At 44.8% G+C, this 21542-nt stretch overlaps 1 protein-coding gene across 1 annotated transcript in view; it reads right to left on the bottom strand.

Annotated features, from left to right (window-relative positions):
• Positions 1-1001: 1001 nt before the first annotated feature.
• Positions 1002-21542, bottom strand: part of CTSZ (cathepsin Z) — a 76227-nt gene continuing 55686 nt past the window's right edge. The window contains exon 6 of the mRNA XM_078651834.1: positions 1002-3801. Coding sequence (XP_078507960.1) covers positions 3688-3801 — 114 coding nt within the window. The 3' untranslated portion in view covers positions 1002-3687. The remainder of the gene's footprint in view (positions 3802-21542) is intronic.

Below are 21542 nucleotides of genomic sequence, written 5' to 3'. Positions count from 1 at the left end.
CAGCCACACATTCAACGAATGGAAAATACTATTTACCCCTGTAAGCCTCTGTTTAAGCGGTTAGTGCGGTAGATTCACATTCCATTGCCCTCCTCCTTGGATGCTTGTGCCTCTTTTACTCTACATTGAGCTCCTGCAACATACGTTTCATTCGCACTCCAAATATCCTTGAACCAGCTGTGCAATAAACAGTCCTAACTTCAAGTAGGTGCCCATGTGCAAAGCACAGTAAGAGGAGGAGTTGCAGCACATTTTGGAACTTGACAGAAAAATAACTTGCAAATGCCCGAGCCAAACACTAGATTACAGGATTATGCTATGCATGTGAATCTACAGCACTACAAACAAATGCTAACAGGGTAAATAACTTTTTCGATATGTATATGTATTATTTGTATAGGGCTGGCTGTGACAAGAAGTCATGCCATAGTGGTAGATGGGTCACAGGTCATAATTTCCATTTATGTGGCTTCCCCTGTTCTGCCAGCAGTTGCCAATCATCATCACGATCAAGGAATTTCTCCAGTTTGTATCACTTGCCATTCTGTGTAGGAAAAAGCATTTTATTCTAGAGCCCTATCCTTTTTTGAAGGGAGTGGTGTTACCCGTAAACTCTAGGAAAGAAGAGAAAACCCCGAGAACTCTTCCTTTCAGCTGTTTCTGGACCTGTAAAAACAAGTTACGCAGAAGAAAGAATCCAGTTCTGTGCCTTTGCCAGTGAAGTGGTCATACAGTGCCAGTACATAACCAGTGATTAGAAGTAATGCAGCCTTTGATCTACAGCCATGAAGCGATCTACCAAAGAGCAGCAGGGTATGGGCTAGTTAAACAAATCTATTTGTGTTAGAATGTGTGTGTATTTTAAGTTTTGTCCTTTCGAATATCACGATATTTAGATGCTGCTCAAAACCTTTTACTCCATTCGACAGTCCTATGAACTTTGTGTGATGAACTGGAGTTCACGTTAAATGTATATAAAACATTACACGACAACCGTATAGATATGAATCAGTTTTTATTTTTATAAGAAATTGTGTCTAAGGCATAAGATTCATTGACAAATTGGAAAGATTAGCCTGTCCCAGCCAGCACAAGCTCGCTCCTAACAATAATGCACAATGAATACAACACACATTCTGAAATATCCTGTCAGGGTATCAGTTATTGATACTGATTTTGTGAACATTAAAATTCATTTGGCGCCAGAACAGAAATCTGATTAATGTTGCATTTGATTTTCAGTTAAAAAAAGAGGTAACCTGGTCAGTCGTAGCATGACGCTCAATGTGTAATATTTCAAGCAAATTCTGAAAGCGTCCTGGAATAGGGAAAGATAGTGCAAAAGGTCTGTACATTATTGTCTGTAGGTGCACAGCCACCAAAAAAAGGGATGGACTGAAATGTTGCCCCTCCCCCAAAAAGACAGTTTAGCCTAAACAGTAAGGCCATATTTAATTCAGAATACAAGCATCCCCAGCCATGTAGTAAACCTGCCCAAGTGAAAGGCTGGGGGTGGTTCCCCCTAATTTTAGATGGTTGAGGGCACCTCTTCCAATGTGGTTGCTGTTTAATGTTTTTGTCACTTGCTATGGAACTTTCATTCTCTGTTTTCTTGCTGCCTATAGATTCTTTTGGTTCATACTTGCCAGAAAGGGGGAATGCACTGTCAAAGATTGAGCTTTATTTAAAAATAAAAACAAATACACTGCAAAGGTGAAAAATGTGGTACAATTCAATCAGCACTCAGTCCACATTTTCGATGGCTGAAGTTTAGTTCCCAGATACACTATAGTCATTTTTCACTGCTCCTAAGGGGACTGCTCATAACTTGGGGTTCACAGCTAGCTAGTATGGAAACATTGGAGTCTATTCACAAAGGTATATTTACACATGAGGAAATCTAGACATTAAAAAGTTAAAGTACATTAATTTATTTTAAAATGATTCCCTATGAGGTTCTATTTTTTGTCCCTGCCTTCATTATTTTCTATGGGATGGTTTTGCAGTAACAGAGGTTGGCCATGTGTAGCGCTAGACTTACTCTAGGTCTGAGCTGCAGTACATTTACTACTGGTTTGGGTCCTTTTTGACTGTCGTAACTTTAGAAATGTAGTTTGTGTATAGCAATGGGATTGCCCATATATGGGTGTCTGGTGCTCCCTAAACCACTCCCATTTATTAGTATATCCATGTTTTCCAGTCACTCTCCCTGCTCCCCACCACATTTACTACTAAGTAGTAAACTTACAAGTGTCAGTATCTCCCGACAGAAAAGGTTGAAGAGGTGGAGGTTTACATTTGTAGGGTTCTGAAATGCATTTTGAAGTTAGTAGTACTACCTTGTTCTAGAACATGCAGTTTGTCAATCAGGCCAATATACCTACAGTAGTCAGTGTCTTGACTGCTGTAGCTTAGCATATTAAAGCAGTGCAATTTATAGCCGCAAACACAAAAGGGACAGGAGTGAATGATCATGTTTGCCCCTACTTTTCATACTCAAAAATGCAATACCATCTTCCATCTGTAAAACCAGATTTCATACAAGTTGTGATTTCTACTCTCCCAACATGTATTGGCGTAACTATGATATAATAATTCTTATTACAGCCTGCTTCTGCTATCCACTTGTGTAACCTTCATCGTCCGTAGGATGTGTTCAACTTTCAGTAGCCCCTTGTCTACCCCCACTAAAGTAACATGGGAACAGAAGGCTGGCATGCAGGACCTGAGCCAAAGGCTGTGGGCCTTATTTCGTTAATCTACCCCTTAAAGGTATCATAGGTCAATTAAGTAGAAATAAATGAATGCTTCATCTCTGTTCACTTCTCGTTTGCAGCATTTATCTTTAATTTCTGCCGCTAAATCTAAATATGAAATAAAATTGCACTCAACTGTGTGTTGAAAAGATGTGATCTATTGCTCAAAGTGTGTTGTAGTCCTGACTTTTAGGCCCAATGTGTCCATGTCAACAATATTCTATGACCCAGGTCAAATGACTCCGCTCCTGTATCTGGACACATTGGGAGCATTTAAAAACTGGGGCCTTGTAGAAAACTGACAATACTGCCCATTTTCTGAGGAGAAGATCGGGTGTGTGTGAGCCTTAGATAAAGTTCAGAATGCCTAAAGGCTGAAGAGATTTAAAAATTGCTGCTTTGACCACCAAGGTGGCAGCAGTTTTGTTTTTGATTACAAAGAGCTCATTAAAATATTGCTCTGAGGATCTACTATTTTTAGTATCTAATACCCAAACAGCAGAGCGACACGAGGTGACTCTAAAAGGCTTAGCCCTCTTATTGAAAGAAGACCTAAAATTGAGACAGCGGAGTCCAAAATAGGTCATCCAGTGAATTATGTCACACTAGGTCTCGGAACCCATCAGACGTCGTCAAATAAACCAACCTTGTGGAATAACTGTTGTTAGTGATTGTTAGAGATGTAGGACTGATTTTTGTCACTTTATCAGATGTCCTCTTGAAGTCACCGGTAAATTTAGACCTTGTGGTGTCATAACAGTGGTGCACCCTTTCTTGATGTGGACCCACCCTGGGGCGCTGAAAAGGTTTTTAGGGGGTGAGTCTATCTCCTCCATGAGTGGGAAGCAAGCTAACATATCATCAGTTTTAGAAAGGATAATCCCAAACACGTGCAGCTGTGCACAACGTCTGCCCACTTTGGAAAATGTGTTCAAGGAAGTATTGGGTCACCATAGGCACAGTCCTCCTCAATAGCCAGGTTGTAGTCGGCACCCTTCCCGCCTTTGTAGGCACTGGTCACAATCCTCAGCCAGCCGCTCTCTCCCTGAAAACAAGAACACACAATTAGCACAATAGCAAATGTGCCCCCAAACACTTTAAATCACGGAGTCAACTTGTTTGACACCCAGCGCTTAACATAATAAACTAGTAAAACATAAATTTGATAAGGAACCATGCACACACAAATAGGATTTTGGCTATTACTGTGTCCATCTGAACTGTGCTGGAGCTATCACTTAATTTATTGCATACATGTTGCATTTTGGTTACTTCAATTATATCAGAACTGACAACATTCTGCTATGCGACCAGGTAAAGGAGGGTAGAGTTCAATCGTTCGCGTAGAACCGTTTTCTGATCTGCCCCAGCATCGCCCCACTGACTTAGAGCTAGCAGCTGAAAAATAAAACAATGTTTTATTATAGTTTTATTTATCATCTGCTGGCTGAGAGAGGGGTGGTCTGGGCCATGGGAGGGGGGGAGGAGTGGTAGATGCACTTTTAAGAGTGCATGTCAGTTTGACTGGCAGTCTTATGCAGGACATACGGACATGCACATTTAGGTTTCTCCAACCTAGCTGCATTGCACAGCCGGGTTGAAGAAACTGCACAGACTCCCTGTGCCTGAGCAAGCGTTAATCCAGCTCTCTCAGGCCAATCCTTATGCTACTCTCATGCTTGAGAGCAGCGCAGGGATTGGATGGTGAGTCTATGATGTTGATACAGGGACTGCTGGGACCAAGAACTAGAAGCACGAGGCGGCTGGCAGCACTAGAAACATAAAAAAATATATATTATTAAACCCCCGCCACGCACTCCCCTCTCCACCCCCACCACTGTTTATCTGCGTCAACCACCACTGATCTTCCTCATTTGCTTTCCTTTATCTGCAAGTAGTTCAGTGTCCTTAATTGTGGCTGTGCTTGAATCTGAAGGAGGGGTTGACAGGATATGGTGCTGTGTTTAGTCTTAAATGATTGTTGATGAATCTGTGGATAGACGCTGATCGCAGGTTTCTGGCAGACTTTGGTGAGGGGTCAGTTTCTGAAGGTATACTAGGTTTTTGCCCCAGGAGGCCTCGTGGACGGTATAAAGTACCTTGATTTGATACTTGGTTCCTCAGAAGCCAGTGGCGTGCTCGATATTGCTGTGCCCACAGATATTTAGGCACAGTCTGGCTGCCTGGTGCTGTAGCCTGGCATTGAGTTCATAGAGAGGAAAGTGTAGATCAGAGGTCTTCAGACCATGGGACTCACCCCCCGAGGTTCAGCGAAAAGATTCCCAGGGGGGCGCAATGCTTCTGCAAGGACTTGTAAATAAGGTTGGCCTGGAAGTGCTGACCTTGTTTTTTGGGGTCAGACTGTAATCCTGAGTGCCCTGGGCGCTCAGCCGGTGAGAGGGTTGTTAGAGTCACAGATGTGACTATTTTGCTCTTTTTACAGACAGGAAATTGGTAAATAAATTAAACATGCACACACCTTAAATAAAAATTAATGCAAGTAAAACAAATTAGTCGAAAATGTACACTTTTCCATAATGAAGTCAGTTAGCTAACGCTACTAGAGCAGATGTGTGTGCGTGACCAGAGAGTCACAGAAGTGAATCCAGGTTGGCACGGTGCACAGTAGGGAATTTGTATTTATTGTTCTACGATGTCCCAAAGCACATATGTAAATCATTATTTTGATTTGCTTTTTGATTCATAAAGCGCACAGTTACCCGCAGGTGTTCTGGTACTAAAGTGAGAATCAAACACGTAAACAAAGCAGTGAATAGTTATGTTACTGAGGGAGACTTAGTATTGAAACAGATGTTTTTTTTTTATCGTCTTGCAAAATCTTAAAAGATTAAGTACGGATTGCAAATAGGGTGGTTGTTCCAAGTGTGTGCGGTGATCACATACATTTATTTGTATATATTTTAGTAATAAGTAATTGGAATATACCTAGAAGCATTTGTCCATAGAAAGGACACTCTACAACTCAACTGGTAAGACACTTACATTGCCGCTCAAGAGGAATACATTTTTGTCATGTCGGAGCTCCAAGTGACTCCATCCGTTAAAGCCTATACTAGCGCCCTAGCAGCCCTTATGCTTGGTGCTTAACCAATTACACAGGATTGAGCGATATGAAGGGGCAACTAATCCCAGGGCCACTGGAATTATGAGGCAGTATAGGACTAAATAGTGTGGCAGGGTTGACTAAACTATGCAACAGGAAAATGCTAATTATGCATCGTTCTGAAGCACATTTTGGGATAGCATTACTTGTCAGTCAGTCAGTCAAATAACTTTATTCGGTTAATTAAAACCATAAAAGCAGTACATAGTTCATAAGCAATAAAATACAGTTAAAATACAGTTTAAACAAGTTTTAGAGATGATTGCAAATCCTAAATAAATCCATTAAAAGTATTTACAAGAGAAAGAAATTATTAAATAAAAACAAATTCAAAGAGGTAGATATAGGGAATACACTTTCCAGTATGCTTTGCACATTCCCCCCGAACATATTTTACAAAAAATGTCAGGTTTGAAGGTTGTTTATTGAAGGGAGTTTAGTTTTGTTTTGTCTGACGGCTGCTACCAAAAAACAAGCTACACTATATGTAACCTGCACCGAGTTCAACATCTGTAGGTATAGGAGGGCCGGCCGTACCTGGGCGAAGTTTAGGTCTTTCAAGATTGGAAAAAGGAATTTTTTGCGGGCCACCAGGTAATGTTCACAAAGCATAACTAGATGAAGAGTATCCTGCGTGGAGAAGCAGTCACATGAACAGGGTGGGGTATTTTCTGGAGTACCCCACTTTGTATATGAGCCAAGCACAAGATGTATCTGGTTAAACCGGAACCTTGTTAATAAAAAACGGTGGTATGGTTTGGTTACATATTTTAGATAAGGTTCCATAGCCATGGACGACGAAAGTTGGTATAATGACCTTACCATTGGCTTGCAGAGCTCAACCGCTTCCCTCTCTGTGTCCAACATATTTCGAAAATGCTGCTTGACCCACCTTACATCCTCTTTCTTGAGGCTCTGTGGTAAAGAATACATGTCCGGACGCCCTAGCCTCGCGCATGCCGCTCTAACATACGCCAGCCAGGGTATGCTGGCTGCTTTATCCAGGGCCATACAGTCTTTGAGAATAAGGTGATTCAATGTGATCTCCTCATTTGTCCAAGTTTTAATCCAACATAACAGTGGGGACATTTTTAAGAGATCAGTAACGTATCCCAAGCCTATTTCATTGTGGATTGAATATGTAGGAGATGATTTCGGGAGTGACAGCAAGGCACGTATAAATTTATTTTCTGCAGTTTGAATGCCTGGGGCTGGAATATATCCCCAAATATCTGCCCCGTAGGATGCAATTGCCACGCATTTGGATCTATAAATGCGAGTCATGGCCTCCATGGGTCTTGAACCAAGCCTTTTGGAGAAATGCATGAGTGCTGCAGTGGATCTACTAACTCCATTCTCCTTTAGTTTCAGTTGGGCACCCCAAGTTCCTTTTTCGTCAAAGGTGACGCCTAGATAACAAAAAAAGGGTACCCTCGAGATTGGAGAATTATTACAACTAAAGGACCTGAGCTTCATGTTTTTCTTCCGTGAACCTGTAACCATAACATGAGATTTAGCTGTATTAATCTTTAGGTCCAGGGCTTCCATAAAACCACCAAAGTGATCTAATAGTCTTTGCAGGCCCACACCTGTACGAGCTATAAGGACGGCATCGTCCGCGTATAGGAGGACCGGGATGGGTGACCCCCCATACGCGGCATGTCCAAAGTAGCTGAGTTCAGGAATTTCCCCAGGGAGTTGATGTACAAAGTAAAAAGGAGAGGGGCAAGAATGCAGCCTTGTCTGACCCCTCTCCCTGATCTAAACTTCTCAGTGCATCTTCCCTCCCTTGTTACCCTGACAGAGGCGAACAAATTTTGATGAAAATCGTGCAAGAAATTGACCAAGGTGGTGTCCAAACCCAAATCTCTTAAAATAATCCACAGTTTAGAACGATTAACCAAGTCGAAAGCAGAAGATAAATCCATAAAACCCAGATAAAGAAGCCCCCCCTTCACCACAGTGTATTTGCTAATAATAAGGTGAAGGTTTAAACATTGATCCATGGTCCCCCTATGTGCTCTAAAACCATACTGCAAATCAGAGAGGATCCCGCTCTCCTCAAGCCAATCCCCGAGTCTTTGCAGAATGACTCTGCCCTAGATCTTAACAGCAGAGTCCAGCAGGGAGATTGGCCTGTAGCAGGCAGGATCCCCCCTGTTCCCCTTCTTGAATATGGGAACAATAATAGAGGTAGACCAGGAAGACGGGAAACCAGCTGCAGGTATCGCATTAAACACATTAGTTAATATTTTTGACCAAAATTGCGGATACTGGATGTAGAGATCTACAGGGACCCCATCAGGTCCAGGGGCCTTGTGTTTACTAGTATTTTTAATCGCCCTTTCTACCTCCGTGGTATTAAATTCCATAACCAGATTGGATGGACCGTGGGCGCTGACTGGTGAAGTTGGTACCGTGGATTCATAAATCTGTTTGAAGTGGGAAAGCCATCTATCATCTTCAATCACACAGTCCATGTCAGTTTTCCCATCCTCGGAGAAAAATGGCTGGTTCACAATGGCCCAAAACTTTTTGCTGTCTCTCAGTACATCAATGTCTAGTAAGCTGTCCCAGGCTTCCTCCTTAATTTGGTTCTTGCGTTTAATAACTGCAGTTTTGTATTCTTTTCTTAAGTTTGCCACTAATGACCTGTCTCTGGGTTTATGTTTTAGTGCTTTCAACAGGGCAGAGTGCTTTAGCGAGCATTCCTTGTTAAACCATTTACGAATTATCTTACTTCCTTGCGTGCCCGACCTTAACTCCAAATTCTTGGCAATACTCGCACATATCTCCACATAGGCGGCCACTACATCAGAGCCCAAGGCAGTTGAATCTAAGCAGACTGCCATATTATCCTCAGTCTCTTGGGCTAATATTTGAAAGAATTGCTCAGGAACAATCTTCTCCCATTTTAGCCGCCTTCCCTGGTCCTTAGTCGTCAGATCTCTTGAACCTGCCACACCAGTCGTTCTACCAGTCCGGAAGCAATCTAGGTCCAGCTTTAAGAGGACAGGATGATGATCACTAAAAATAGCAATTACAACCCTATACTCGCATGCCTTAGCCAAAGCCCCGGTTGATACAAAGATATAGTCTATGACGGTGTTGGCGTCTCTCCCAATAAAGGTAGGCACTCTAGGCTCGTTTTTGCCCTGGTCTGGTTCAAATAGGTTTAAGTTCGCAAGGAAAGTTTCAAGGCCCTCACCTTCCTTCGTATGTTCAAAATGGGGGATGCCCTCGGTCGGTAATCCTCCATATCTATCGTTGTAACAATCCCCCTCGCAGGGGTGAATATTAAAATCGCCCAGAATTACCATCTCTGGGACGGAAATGCAATCTTGTCTATAGACTGACAAAAAATCTAACAAGGAAGTCAAATGCTCATTCTCACAGGAAACCTCTTTGGAGTTGTAAAAGTTAATAAGCAGAAAAATATGTGAGTCTGACAAAGTCCACTCTACAACTAACGAATTCGTGGGTGCAGAATCTAGTTTTTTAAAGACCCCCACCAAGTTCAGAGAGCACAATATGAGTAGGCCACCCTTGGCTCTCCCTCTTGAGCCCGACACTGCTGGAGTAAAAAAGCTACAGAAGCCATCCATTGAGAAACTTGTGGTAGTATCCCATGTTTCTTGGAATGCCAAGATATCGTACTGTCTAACGAACCCTTGCCATATAGGGTTTGACGCCTTTGCATTTAAACCCGCCACGTTCCAGGTAAGAATTTTACAATATAATGGGTCATGGTTAGGCATGGTAAGCGACCCCCGGATCTCGCCAGCAACAGGGCATTTGTCAAACGTTGTAGATAAATTTGATTTTTCCAAATCCCTCGAAGTAGTGTCCATACGTAGTTGAATAGGGGTGCCCTGATGACTTCGTCCTATTGGGGAGTCCTGTATTTGTCAGTCAACCCAATCTGTGGTTGACAGACAATCAAAGCGGTTTGCCATTGGAAAGTGGAAAGGGTTGTTTAGCCCATTTACAAAATGATGGTAATAGTGAGGCTGAGTGTAATGTGGGCCAACAAAGGGGCCGTCTTGATGCGGTCTACCTCTTCTTCTCCTTACCATATTCCAACCCGCATCCCCCCCCTCCTCCCATCCATGGGGTTGTAATTCCCATGGGGGGGTAAATCTCTGTCTAGGTTTGAAGTCATGTGGTCCCTTTAGCCAGCTCCATCGGTTATCAGCTTGATTTTCTGGTAGATAAAAGTAGGAAAGGGGTCTAGCAGTCACAGTGCTTTCACGGAATCTAGGAGATCCACTATTGCATATGAAATCTACGGCCTCCGTATTCTCGAAGGTGACCACTACGCAGTCCCCTTGCAGTTTTTTCCTATTACCTCCCACCCACGGGGTTCTCTCTACCATTAAGATCTTGCTCGGTATATTTGGCGGAAGAGGATAATTTTTGGATAGCCAATGGCATACTTTGTTTTTTAGAGCCTGATGCGACTCTACTTCTGAAAGAGAAATTTCAGTAACGCCGGTAAGAATATCCACATAGGGACAAGCATCAGGAGGAAGATGGATATTTCTGCGAGCCGTGCCCTTAGCTCTGGCGAGTACATCAAGATTTGAGGGCTGTGATGTAAGATTGCACAATGAGGCCTGAGGGGTTGGATTAGTTATTGTCATTTTCTGAGTTTGATCTTTTTTGTGGGTTTGAACTATTACAGAGGTCTTAGTTTTAGTACCGTCCTGTTTTGGGGTGTTACTTGATTTCTCTGGGTCAGTACTTTTGGTCTCCAGAGCTCTATTAACCACCGCAGACGGCTTATTGGCCTTTTTAGGTGCATTGGTGACCTGGACTATCTTGTTGTTCATAGTGAAACTAGGAGCACTTATCTCCTTGTGTATGTTCGTTAGGATAGTCTCCAGGCAGCGTAATCTCACCTCTATAGGTTCAAGTAGTACTTTTAGCATATTAAAAATAGTAATGTTGTCTGTACTTACACCGTTCCCCTCCTGTGATGGATTTGCTGGATTACCAACTTCCCCACTCAACTCCAGAATTTCCTCTAGGCTATGGTCAATGATAGTGTCGTCTGGGAGGCTCAAGGATAGGCCATTCTTGGTGGGATGCGATCCCCTTATGGGAATAGATAGGTCTACTAGTGAATTATCAATGATAGAGGGGTCGGAAACGACCTTATGGTCGTTAGGGCCCATTTGGGCCTTCTTCCCTTTAGAAGTGGATGGTTTATTAACATTTCGTTTTTGTTTAGGGATTGCCCCTTCTATCCGGCCCCTTTCGTTAATAGCGGTTATCGTGTTAGGGGAGTTTAACTCACTTCGTTGCACTCCACTCTCTGTTAGGAGGTTAAGGTTAGGAGAGGCCTCCAGGTCCTGAAGGGTGTCTGAAGCATCAGGAACCCCAGTCACCCTGATGTTATGTACTAGAGCCTGGATGTTCGAACGAGAATCGGTATTTGGCGTCTGTGCCTGGGCGATAAGGCCCAGAGAGGATCGCTTGGCCGTTGCCAGGTCTTGGGAAACTCTCCTATCCATTAGTATAATTCTCTCATCAATTAATGCATGAGTGCGGGTGATAAAGTCATCCAATGTGCCAGTAAATTTTTTAGCTCCTGCGGCAGCCATGCTTCTAGTTTCCCAATAGGTCATGGCCAGTGTTATCTTGCAGTGGAAACGAAAGGATCTGAGGGAATCAGGCCAGGGTGTGTGGCCCAGGCCAGGCTCCTTGGGCCTCGGAGGGCCACAGAGGGCCCGCCCTTTGCCCGGGCTTCGCTCGGCGTCCCGCTCGCGTCCCGCTGAGCGTCAAGCCGTTGGTTATAGAGGGACGTTGCGGCCGGGGGGCGTGTCCTGCTGGGGGCGCTGCCGTGCACACCTGTGCAGCGCAGGGACTCCTGGTCTTCAGAGTCCCTGTGGCGCGCGCTCTCTCTTCAGCCTCACGGAGCTCCCTCCTCCTTCCAGCGACTGAGCAGCCCTCCTGCAGCCTCGACCCCACGCCTCAAGCCGCGCAGCGGCACCCGCGAAGCGGGTGCTGCAAGAAGTTGACGAGCGGCAGAGGCGGTCAATCCCTCCAGGGATACAGGGAGGCTGGATGTCACGGAGTCAGCGTTTCAGCGGCAGTAGCACCCAAGTAAGCTTTCAGACGGAGTCCCACTGTGGATTGGAAAGCTTCCCGCTTTTAATTTCTGGTCGGCCGGGGGGCGTGTCCTGCTGGGGGCGCGGCCGTGCACACCTGTGCAGCGCAGGGACTCCTGGTCTTCAGAGTCCCTGCGGCGCGCGCTCTCTCTTCAGCTTCACGGAGCTCCCTCCTCCTTCCAGCGACTGAGCAGCCCCCCTGCAGCCTCGACCCCACGCCTCAAGCCCCGCAGCGGCACCCGCGAAGCGGGTGCTGCAAGAAGTTGACGAGCGGCAGAGGCGGTCAATCCCTCCAGGGATACAGGGAGGCTGGATGTCACGGAGTCAGCGTTTCAGCGGCAGTAGCACCCAAGTAAGCTTTCAGACGGAGTCCGAAAGCATTACTTAGTTATTTTGTCATTTTTAGGTCTCAGCCTGACGAAAGCAGCACATGTGCTGCTGTCGTCATACAAGGACTTCTTGGAATCGATATGATTCCAGAAGCTCGCTTTCTGCTCCGCCTGTGTTTTGCATTGGTGCGCGTCATTTTGCGTCACCAATTATACAAAACCGGGTGTTCTGATTGTCCAGGAGGTTTTTAGTCCCTCCTGGTTACCATCCTGTCTCCTTTTGGCCCTGTCCACTGGGATTGCATCTTTTACTGGCCGTGGGAGACATTGTCTCCTAATTTGCCGCTAAGCACTTTTTTTTGGTATAGCTTTTCGCCGTCCCTCGCTAATCCTCGGGCTTTGTTTAACGTCCCCCCCCTACACAAACAGCTGCAAGTCGGGCTCCTACATAAGACCGTGATTGTTTGTTTTGTTTTAGTTGTGTTAGCAAATCTCCGGCAACAGGGACTATAGCCGAATCATCTAGGATGTTGGCATCTTGTCTTTTTCTTTCCACTTTGAATGACAGCTTCTTCCCTCCTCCAGTCCTTCCTACTTTTACATCTCTCTCCTCGCCCAGCCGTCATTACGCAATATGATTCTCAAACTTTATTGCATTATTTAACATCCAGACCAATTTATTTTCGGTCCCTTTAAATCACGTTAGGCTAGGGTGTCAGTCGCAGATTGCAAGTAAGAATGCACAGCTGGAGCACAAAACGTGGCACTATCGGAGCTGCGCCACATTGTTACCCTCTGTGCTAGATAATTCAGTTGAATACAATTCTGATGCCAGGACTTAATTACTCAGCAATCCTTTAATCACATCCGCTTCATTTTCTTTGTTAAGATCATCTTTATCGACCACGCAAAAGCTCTTGTAACTGTGACCGATACTGATCACATTTCAGTATTTTAGCCAGTGATTGATTTGTGATAACATTTGTAGCATGCTTTAAAGGCACCCCGGTTCAGGCACGTGTTGTTGGATAACATCCTTCCCCAAAAGAACAAGACTGACCCCCCCCAAAAAAAACTTTTTCATTATGGCTGTGGACTGCTTTGCTCGGGTGTGATGGTGGCGGCATCTGCCTCAATGAGCCTTTTATCTACACCGAGGGGTTCAAACTTTTCTTATGTAGTGTAGCTGTCGTGGACTGAGAACTCGAACGTTGAAAGGATGAAGTTTGGAAAAACTGTGTACATCTTTATTCTGTATCATCCCATCTGTGTTTCTCCTTTCTGCTGAAACGACCTTCATGGACCAGCAGCAACTTGGGGGAAAGGACTATTTTGGGGCATACAGCTAGCACCCTCAACTCCCTCGTGTTGAGCCAGACAAAAAAATTCTATGCAGCGTAACTTGTTTTTCCGCCATCTTTACTAATGCTCCTTCTGCTCTGTCATCAAAATAAAAATAACATCAGGTGCCTTCGAAAACTCCTCTGCTACCCTCTTATTCATGCCACACCCCCTATTATTCCCTGCCCCCAGAAGCATAACACATTTCTGGTGTCTCTTGCACCCCTCCTGAAAGCACCAAAACACAAGCATTTACAATGCAATGGTCTCGCCTTTGCAAAAGTTAGAGCTATTGGCATTGTAAATCACAACATTTTTATTTATGTGTTGGTTTTGAAAACAGATAAATAAATGGCATTGTCATTTACAATGCCCATAGCTTAATCTCTCGCAAATGCGAATCCTATTGCCTTTGCACCCACACACACACACAGAGCCACACACAGATTCTCACACACACACACACACACACACACACACACACACACACGCGACACAACACCTTCCATTCACTTTTCAGCCAACTGCACCTTGTTTCGGGAGTTCGATAGAACAAGAACGTTAAACTACAAGTCCAAAAAATGCAAAGTGCGGTTGGTTGCACACAGGGTTCTCTGGGGTGAGGTTGGCTGCACATAGGGTTCTCTGGGGTGAGGTTGGCTACACACAGGGTTCCCTGGAGGTGAGATTGGCTTCACACAGGGTTCTCTGGAGGTGAGATTGACTTCACACAGGGTTCTCTGGAGGTGAGGTTGGCTACACACAGGGGGGCATATTATCAAGGGGGGTTATCTCCGCTTTTTTGGCTTTAAAAGCCAAGAAAGCGGAGATAAAATTATCTCCCTATTACCTAGCTGTCGCTAACACCAGTTAGCGACAGCTAGTAGGAGATAGTGACCATCTTGGGCCCCACTTTGCATGTCAGTGATATTTATCACTAATGACATGCAAAGTGGGCGTGCCAAGATGTTAGCGACTGGAAACAGTCGCTAACATCGCTATCTCCTATTACCAACTCATGGAGATATTCGCGCAAAGCGCGAATATCTCCAAAAGCTAACACCTGCCCTGAGCAGTTCTTAGCCATGTTAGCCAATGGGAGGTGGATAACATGGCTAAGAGCAATAGTTCGGTAATGCATGAATATCGCTGACTTTTCAGCGATATTCATGCATAGCGGCCGATTTTTATCGCATTTGCGATAAACCTTGGTAATACCTAGGTTTATTTGCGATAAAAATCACCGCAGCTCAGCGGTAAATTTTTGTCTCTAACCAAGCAATAGCGATAATTATCGCTATTGCTTGGTAATATGCCCCAGGGTTCTCTGGGTGTCAGGTTGGCTACACACTGGGTTATCTGAGGGTGAGGTCACCTGCCCCATTAAAGGTAAATACTCATTTTGCTTTAAAAATAAAAAATAAAACATTAAATGGGTTTTCTCCACTGTACCTCTGCTTGGGATCCAATGGAGGGATCCGTTTCAGCACACACCATGCATGCTCACCTCTGCGGATGAAACCCCCCCCCCCCCCGCAGCAGGGGTCCTGGTAGGGGGGGGGGGGGGGGGGGAGAGAGAGAAGGGTCGCGCGGCTGCCCAGCCCCCACAGTACCACAAATGACGGCCGGACTGCTGCACCACGCCGCCACTGATAATGCCACCGCGGGCACCGGGACTCCTCTCCGTGCAGCGGGCGCTGCTGCTTCACATGCCGGGGACCGCTGGGCTCTACTGCTGGAGTGGCAAGCGGGCCCCCTGTCCCCACGGCCTCCCTCCCGGCGGCGCCCGACGCACGCCCCCTAGCCTTTGTTATTGGGAACTGTAGCTTATCCGTGCGGCGGACGAGGGGCGCCGCTGAAAGGCCGGGGCGCCGCCTCCCAGCTGGGCGGACCTGGGCACCGCCGTCGGCAGCCCCTTCACAGAGCCTGGAGACATACTTTCCAGCCCCAGTAATGCCCCCGTCCCACAAAATATACTCCTACTCGGCTCCAGAAAAACCCACAACGCTGTGTGCGCCTCTCGCACATGAAACCAGAAAACGCAATTCACCAAGGACGAAAACTCAACTGAAAATGCGACAAAGAAATGAAAGGAAATACCGACAAGATGGCCGTTCTATTTTATTACTTTCTTTAAGGTTTCGTGCCTTGTGTCCTCTTTTCGTTTCTTTGGTGTGAAATTCACCAATGACCAGGTGGGAAACTGGAGAGGGGCGTTACTGAGCTTCGAGAGAATTCGGCGAGGAATTCAAGGGGCCGAGCAACAATATAGGTGAGAAAACACCCGAGGAGGGTCGTTTTGATAGGCGGCGGCCGAGGTTTTGGGCGAGCTTGAGAGGTAAGAGACAGCGCAAGAAGGGCTGCAAAATGGCGTAGGAGGGGCAGGAAGGCAATCGTATGTAGTGTGGATAGTGAAGCCTGCTTCATTGAGGGATACAAGACAGGGAAGAAGACAAGTCCTAACAAGCGCTCGCCATTTGTTTGTAAGCCCCGTCCTTTTCAGACTGGGGGGGCGTGTTTTTCTTTCTCTCCTCTTCTCCATTGGCTGAAATGTAAACAACTGGCGTGTTTTTGACTTGTTGTTTACATTCCAGCCAATGGAAAGAGGAGAGTAAGAAACGAAAAAACACGCCCCTCAATCCGAAAAAGACGGGGCTTAGATGGAAAAAATGACATCACTAAAACCTCTTCTCCAATGGCTGGCCGCCGTTTAGGAAGCCAGCCAATGGAGAAGAGGGGCAGGGTTTACCCTCGCTACTAAGAAACATTAAATCTCGCCAGCGAGACTGCGCATGTGCGCAGCCTACGCTTGCCAAGACCTAAAAAATTACCTGGTCTTTTACCTCTCATGGCTGCTGTCTCACTGAGTGTGCTGCTCCTATTTTTTTTTTTTTTAAATGATCAGATGCACTGTGGTTGACAGAGTAAGTAACTTACTGTATTCGATTTTACAAGAAAATCATACAAGTATACATAAAAACACACACAAAAAAATCTTGAGTTCATCTTAAAATTCTTACATAATAAAATCAGTGCAAAAGAGCCAGCAAAGAACAATGCTACCATAAGAGCCGTTCATAAGGTGCAATAGTGCCATGGCACAGCATTTCTCTGCAACAAAAAATCAGCACTAAGAACAGTAGCCAGAAACCTACATATAAAAAAAACACAGTTTGGTAGTAGAAAATGCAATAGGTCTCACCTTTGATTAAGTTAAAGTCATTTGCTTTGCTAATGGTATTGTATAGCAAAGCAAATGGCTTTAACTTAATGAAAGGCGAGACCTATTGCATTTTTAATGCTAGTTACATTTGCCAACAGTGAGGACATATATGTCATTTCACGAGTACCAGTTTAACACCCAAATACAGAAATAAGCAACAGAAAGATGACCAGTTAACCTGTGCCATGGGCCTTTCAATCAATGGAACACCTGTCACCGTGATTTTTAGTAATATTTGACCAATTGGAGCTACAAACAATTTTTTTGGGCTAACATTTGCAGATGGTGCAGCAGATTACGTATTCTGTCGTAAATATGCGAAGTGCATAATTATTCAGAAAAAACAGTGGCCACAATTCTAGTGGTCTTGACTAAACACCAATTATTGCTGCTTTTCCTGTCCTACCTAGCTTGCGCGCATCTCCAGTGCACACTTGCTGTGTCAATGTTGCCTTGGGCCTCTGGGCAGCGGTCAACGGGAAAGAAAAATGGAAGCAGAGGGGGGTCACCTTAGTTTGGGCATCAGAGAGTTGGCAGTGACGGGATGGGTCAAGATCGGAGCCCTTGTTAGGTCTTGCCTGTCAATGCGCTTGCGCATTGAGCTTGCGAGAATATAGGGGCTTATCCACAGCTTAACCAAACTGGCGATTTCATGCTGTGCCCGTGAAAAGCAAGCTCAGTGCGCAAGCGCATTGACATAAAAGCGCGTGCACAACCCGTGGCTCTCCGTCGCCTCCCCCCGCCGCCCCTTTCTTTACTCTCCTCACTTCGCCACTTTTTTCTTTCCCTTCTGGGTCCTCCCTTTCAGCCCTTCACTTACACACCCCCACAGCCCCCTCTCCCCATTGCCAATTCAAATAACAAAATTAATACTTTTATAATTTGGAAAACATAAACTAAAATTAAAAAATATTTACATTTAACACAGCAAAAGCTCAAACTTTTCTATTGCGAGACCTATTGCATTTCCAATGCTTGTTTTTAACAAAGGGGAGAACAAAAGCCAACTTCGTAAGTCAGCAGCTATCATTAGTGAAGCAAATGCAGTGGCATTGCGTCCAGGGGTCAGAGGGACCCACTGGATCACACTTATGACTGTCTTTCTGGAATAAAGGGGTATTGGGTTCATTTCCTTGGTAGCATTAGGGCAGAGGGCACCTTGCTGCAAAAAGGGGGGCAACACATGGGTGCTTTTTTTTCCCTAAAAGGAGGCAATGTGGCCAAAGGGTGCGAGCTGCCAACTTTGGAGCGGAGGTTCAAGTCAAGGCAGCAGCTCACCATTCTGTAATTCTGGGCAAATCACTCAATCTCCTTGTGCCTAAAAAAAAAATCCCACAAAAATCTGACCTTGTGTAATGTATCTGTTGCTCATGTAAAGAGAGAAGGTGATGATTGTGTAGTTCCGAGAGATGAGCACAACTTCTGAGCCGAGGAAGGGATTTATCACATTTGCTGTGGATCTTTCAAAGAAAGGAGGAAATGTTTTCACCTTAAGGCTGAGCAAAGATCCATGGGTGAGTTTAATGCTTTTGTCAGGGGGCCCACTACAGGTTTTGAGTCTGGCTCGTCGACCCATAACTAGAAGACTCCCATGCTAACTAAATATTTTCATTACTTTGGGCTGTAGCTGGAGTGTCATTCTGAGAAATTTCTCTAAGAAGCTTGGTGCATCCACCAGTAGACTGTAGATTACTGCTGCGATGAAAGAGTTACTGGCGATGAAGCAGCAGACTGCTGTGCAGGATATATCGGGCGTGTTGGTGCTGATTAAGTCAGTAGTGTATGCTACAGCTGACTCGCCTTCTTGCTATTTTGTTCATGATGATTTTGTGACACAGGCAAAAAGACAGTCTGGTTGCTGAATACTTCCTAGCTGTGTTTCACTTAAAGTAGATGAAAATTTGAGTTGGAAAGGAGATTTGGGGTTTCCAGCAAATGCTTCAAGGCTGAGCAGGTGTGCACATTGGTGATTGGTAAGAAAGAGCATTGTTTTTCAGAGGGCTGGCAGAAGGAGTGGTGAGTGTGTCAGGTAGTCTGGGGTTTTAGGTGGTGCCACTTGGGTGGTATGGCAACATTTGTCGGTGGTACATGCGAGTCAAAAAGGGGCCCTCTCTGGGCTGGAGCTTTTGCAAGTGGTTGACTTGGAAGAATGATGTGCAGTGAAGGTACTGTGTTTAAGCATGGCCAAGTGTGGAAAGCATTGGAAGGTTAGTGGACTTGTGGGGTTTAAAAGAGGTTGTGAGTTGGTGGGTCGAAATGAGGTTGTGAGTTGATGGGTTTTAGTGTAACATTCAGTTTGGTCTTTTAGATGTTCTGATAAACCTCCTCAGAGGCCTTTAGGTTTCTTTCATTGGCCTAAATCATGAAGATTTCATTGTTATATATGTTTTAAGTGAGCTTAATGAGGTTGCATAAGCAAATAACTGTGTCAAGTTGGGCCTGGCTTTATATTTAAGATCTAAAGCTAAAGCGGGCATGCTGCCATTTCTTCAAAAGTCAATAAATAAGCATGGAAGAATGGATTGGACTTTAATATGGGGTTGGAAGTCCTGATATTTAATGCCAGGAGATGCCGGCAAAAACATCCCAAGATCTGGAAGCGATAGGCGGATTACCCTGGCCTGGAACTTGACCCCATACCCCCAGCAGACGCATCTATATCTGCTTTGATATCTGGTCGCTAAGATAGGAGATTGGTCATGTGTAGTGGGATACTGCTATTGAAGAAGGTAATGCGGGGACAATAGCTGTGTAGTTGTGTGTGGGTATCATGGGGGGAGGGGGTTTTACAGTGTATATGTTATATCGTTTTCTTTTTTTATGTTTATGATAAACAGTGGGATATAATCGTCAAACACAATGACTTGCACTGCTTGTAATAGCGGTTGTCTCCTGGTTGGAGGAGCACTGCGCCTTCAATACCTATTGATGCAATAAAATATGTTTAAAAAAAAAGCCAATAAATAAAAGAAGAAATTCAGCTGCATTTCTTTTCCATTTGCAAAGCCAATAGCTCTACTTTTAAGTATTGCGAGACCTATTGCATTGCAAATGCTTCTTAGATACTGACATTGCTGGGTAAAGCCTAGTGAAGCTCTCTGGACGTGTGCATTCAAAGAAGGGTCTCGGGTCTCGGGTCCCTGATGATTGTGGTCTGAGTATTCCTGGTGCTTAGACGCTAATATCTCCTGAAGTGAGTATGAGGAGGTGATTAACAGGCTCCTAGGAACAGGCATAGAAATCCTAGACCATGGAGAGAGAGGAATAATATCTTTGCTGTGAGCATAGATGATTCGCAGTACTGTGCAGACTTGCCAAGTGATCAGGAATGTTTGCCTTGTGCACACACTTGAATTGTTGACTGGGGTCTTGTGGCACAATCAACATGGGTATAAAGGTGTGTAGGAATTTTCTGTGTTGAAAAGACTGGGTTAGGTATATTCAGTGTTCCTGCAGTTTCTAATAATAATGTTACAGTTGAAACAGGGCTATGTGTTGTGAGACGCGAGGACTTTTCTTCTGATGGAGTCCTCCATAACTCAAGGGTGGGATGGGATCAGCTGCTAGCACTCTCCCAGTAGGACCGCTGGCTTGTCTTGCAACATTGATATATATATTTAGTGCTTTCATGTGCACTTCAACAGAAAGTAGCAGTCTAGCTGTGACGAGGCGAGCAGCCTGCCAATCACTGCACTCCTACTGGCGGTGACTGGCCGGGTACAATGCTCCATGGTCGCAGAGCCAGGAGGATGCAAGCTATGCCCCGGTGTTCAGCTAGGTGTTGTTGGGGCCACCGGAGTGTCGAGATCGCAATCATGGACCCAGGATTAGCTCACCTGTGCCCCACAGGTGACACTTGTGTCTGGAAAATTCTTGGAATGGGAATTAAATGGTTTTCTGTAGCTGGAATATTAAAATCTTACACGTATGCTTATAAAGCGCCGTTCCTACTCCCCTCAAGCTGAGATTCCATGTAGTGGAAGGCCCTACTTTGCTTCTATGGTTCTTTGCCTTTCAGATTTCAAGCGCATTTTTATTTATTTATTTTTGAGATTTATAAAGCGCTCAAATACCCAAGGGTGTCTCGGCGTAGAATCCTGTTATCCAACCTCCTTTCCCTGCATTGGTCAGTATTGTACTACTGTTCGTCCCTATAGTTCATATGAGCAAGATGGAAACCCGTTTAACTTGAATTGATTGCTGAAACAAGCACTTGCAATGCAATAGGTCTCACATTTGCGAGAGTTTGAGCTATTGGCATTGTAAATGACAGTGCCTTTTATTTATGCGTTTGGAAAACCTGCAAGTGCTGAGTAAACCTGTACTTTGTACTTATGATGGTTACTTATGAGAAGCAAGCTGGCAGTAACTGCATCTCTTTAACTGCCTTGCTTCTTGTAAGCAAAGTCTATAAGTACAAAGTGCGTGTTCATGCACCGCTTGCAGGTTTTGTAAACACATAAATAAAAGGCATTGTCATTTACAATGCCAATAACTCAAACTCTCGCAAATGCAAGACCTATTGCATTGCAAATGCTTGACTATCCCATGCTACTGTTGATCAGTTCCATTTAGGGTTATCCTTCTTATTTTAGACACTAATAAATAACTAATCAAACAAGTAGTGTGCTTGCTTTTTCACTGGTGTTTACGGGT

Source organism: Lissotriton helveticus, chromosome 7 (genome assembly GCF_964261635.1).
Source record: "Lissotriton helveticus chromosome 7, aLisHel1.1, whole genome shotgun sequence".
Classification (NCBI taxonomy): Eukaryota; Metazoa; Chordata; class Amphibia; order Caudata; family Salamandridae; genus Lissotriton; species Lissotriton helveticus.
This window is presented reverse-complemented; position numbering and strand designations above follow the sequence as displayed.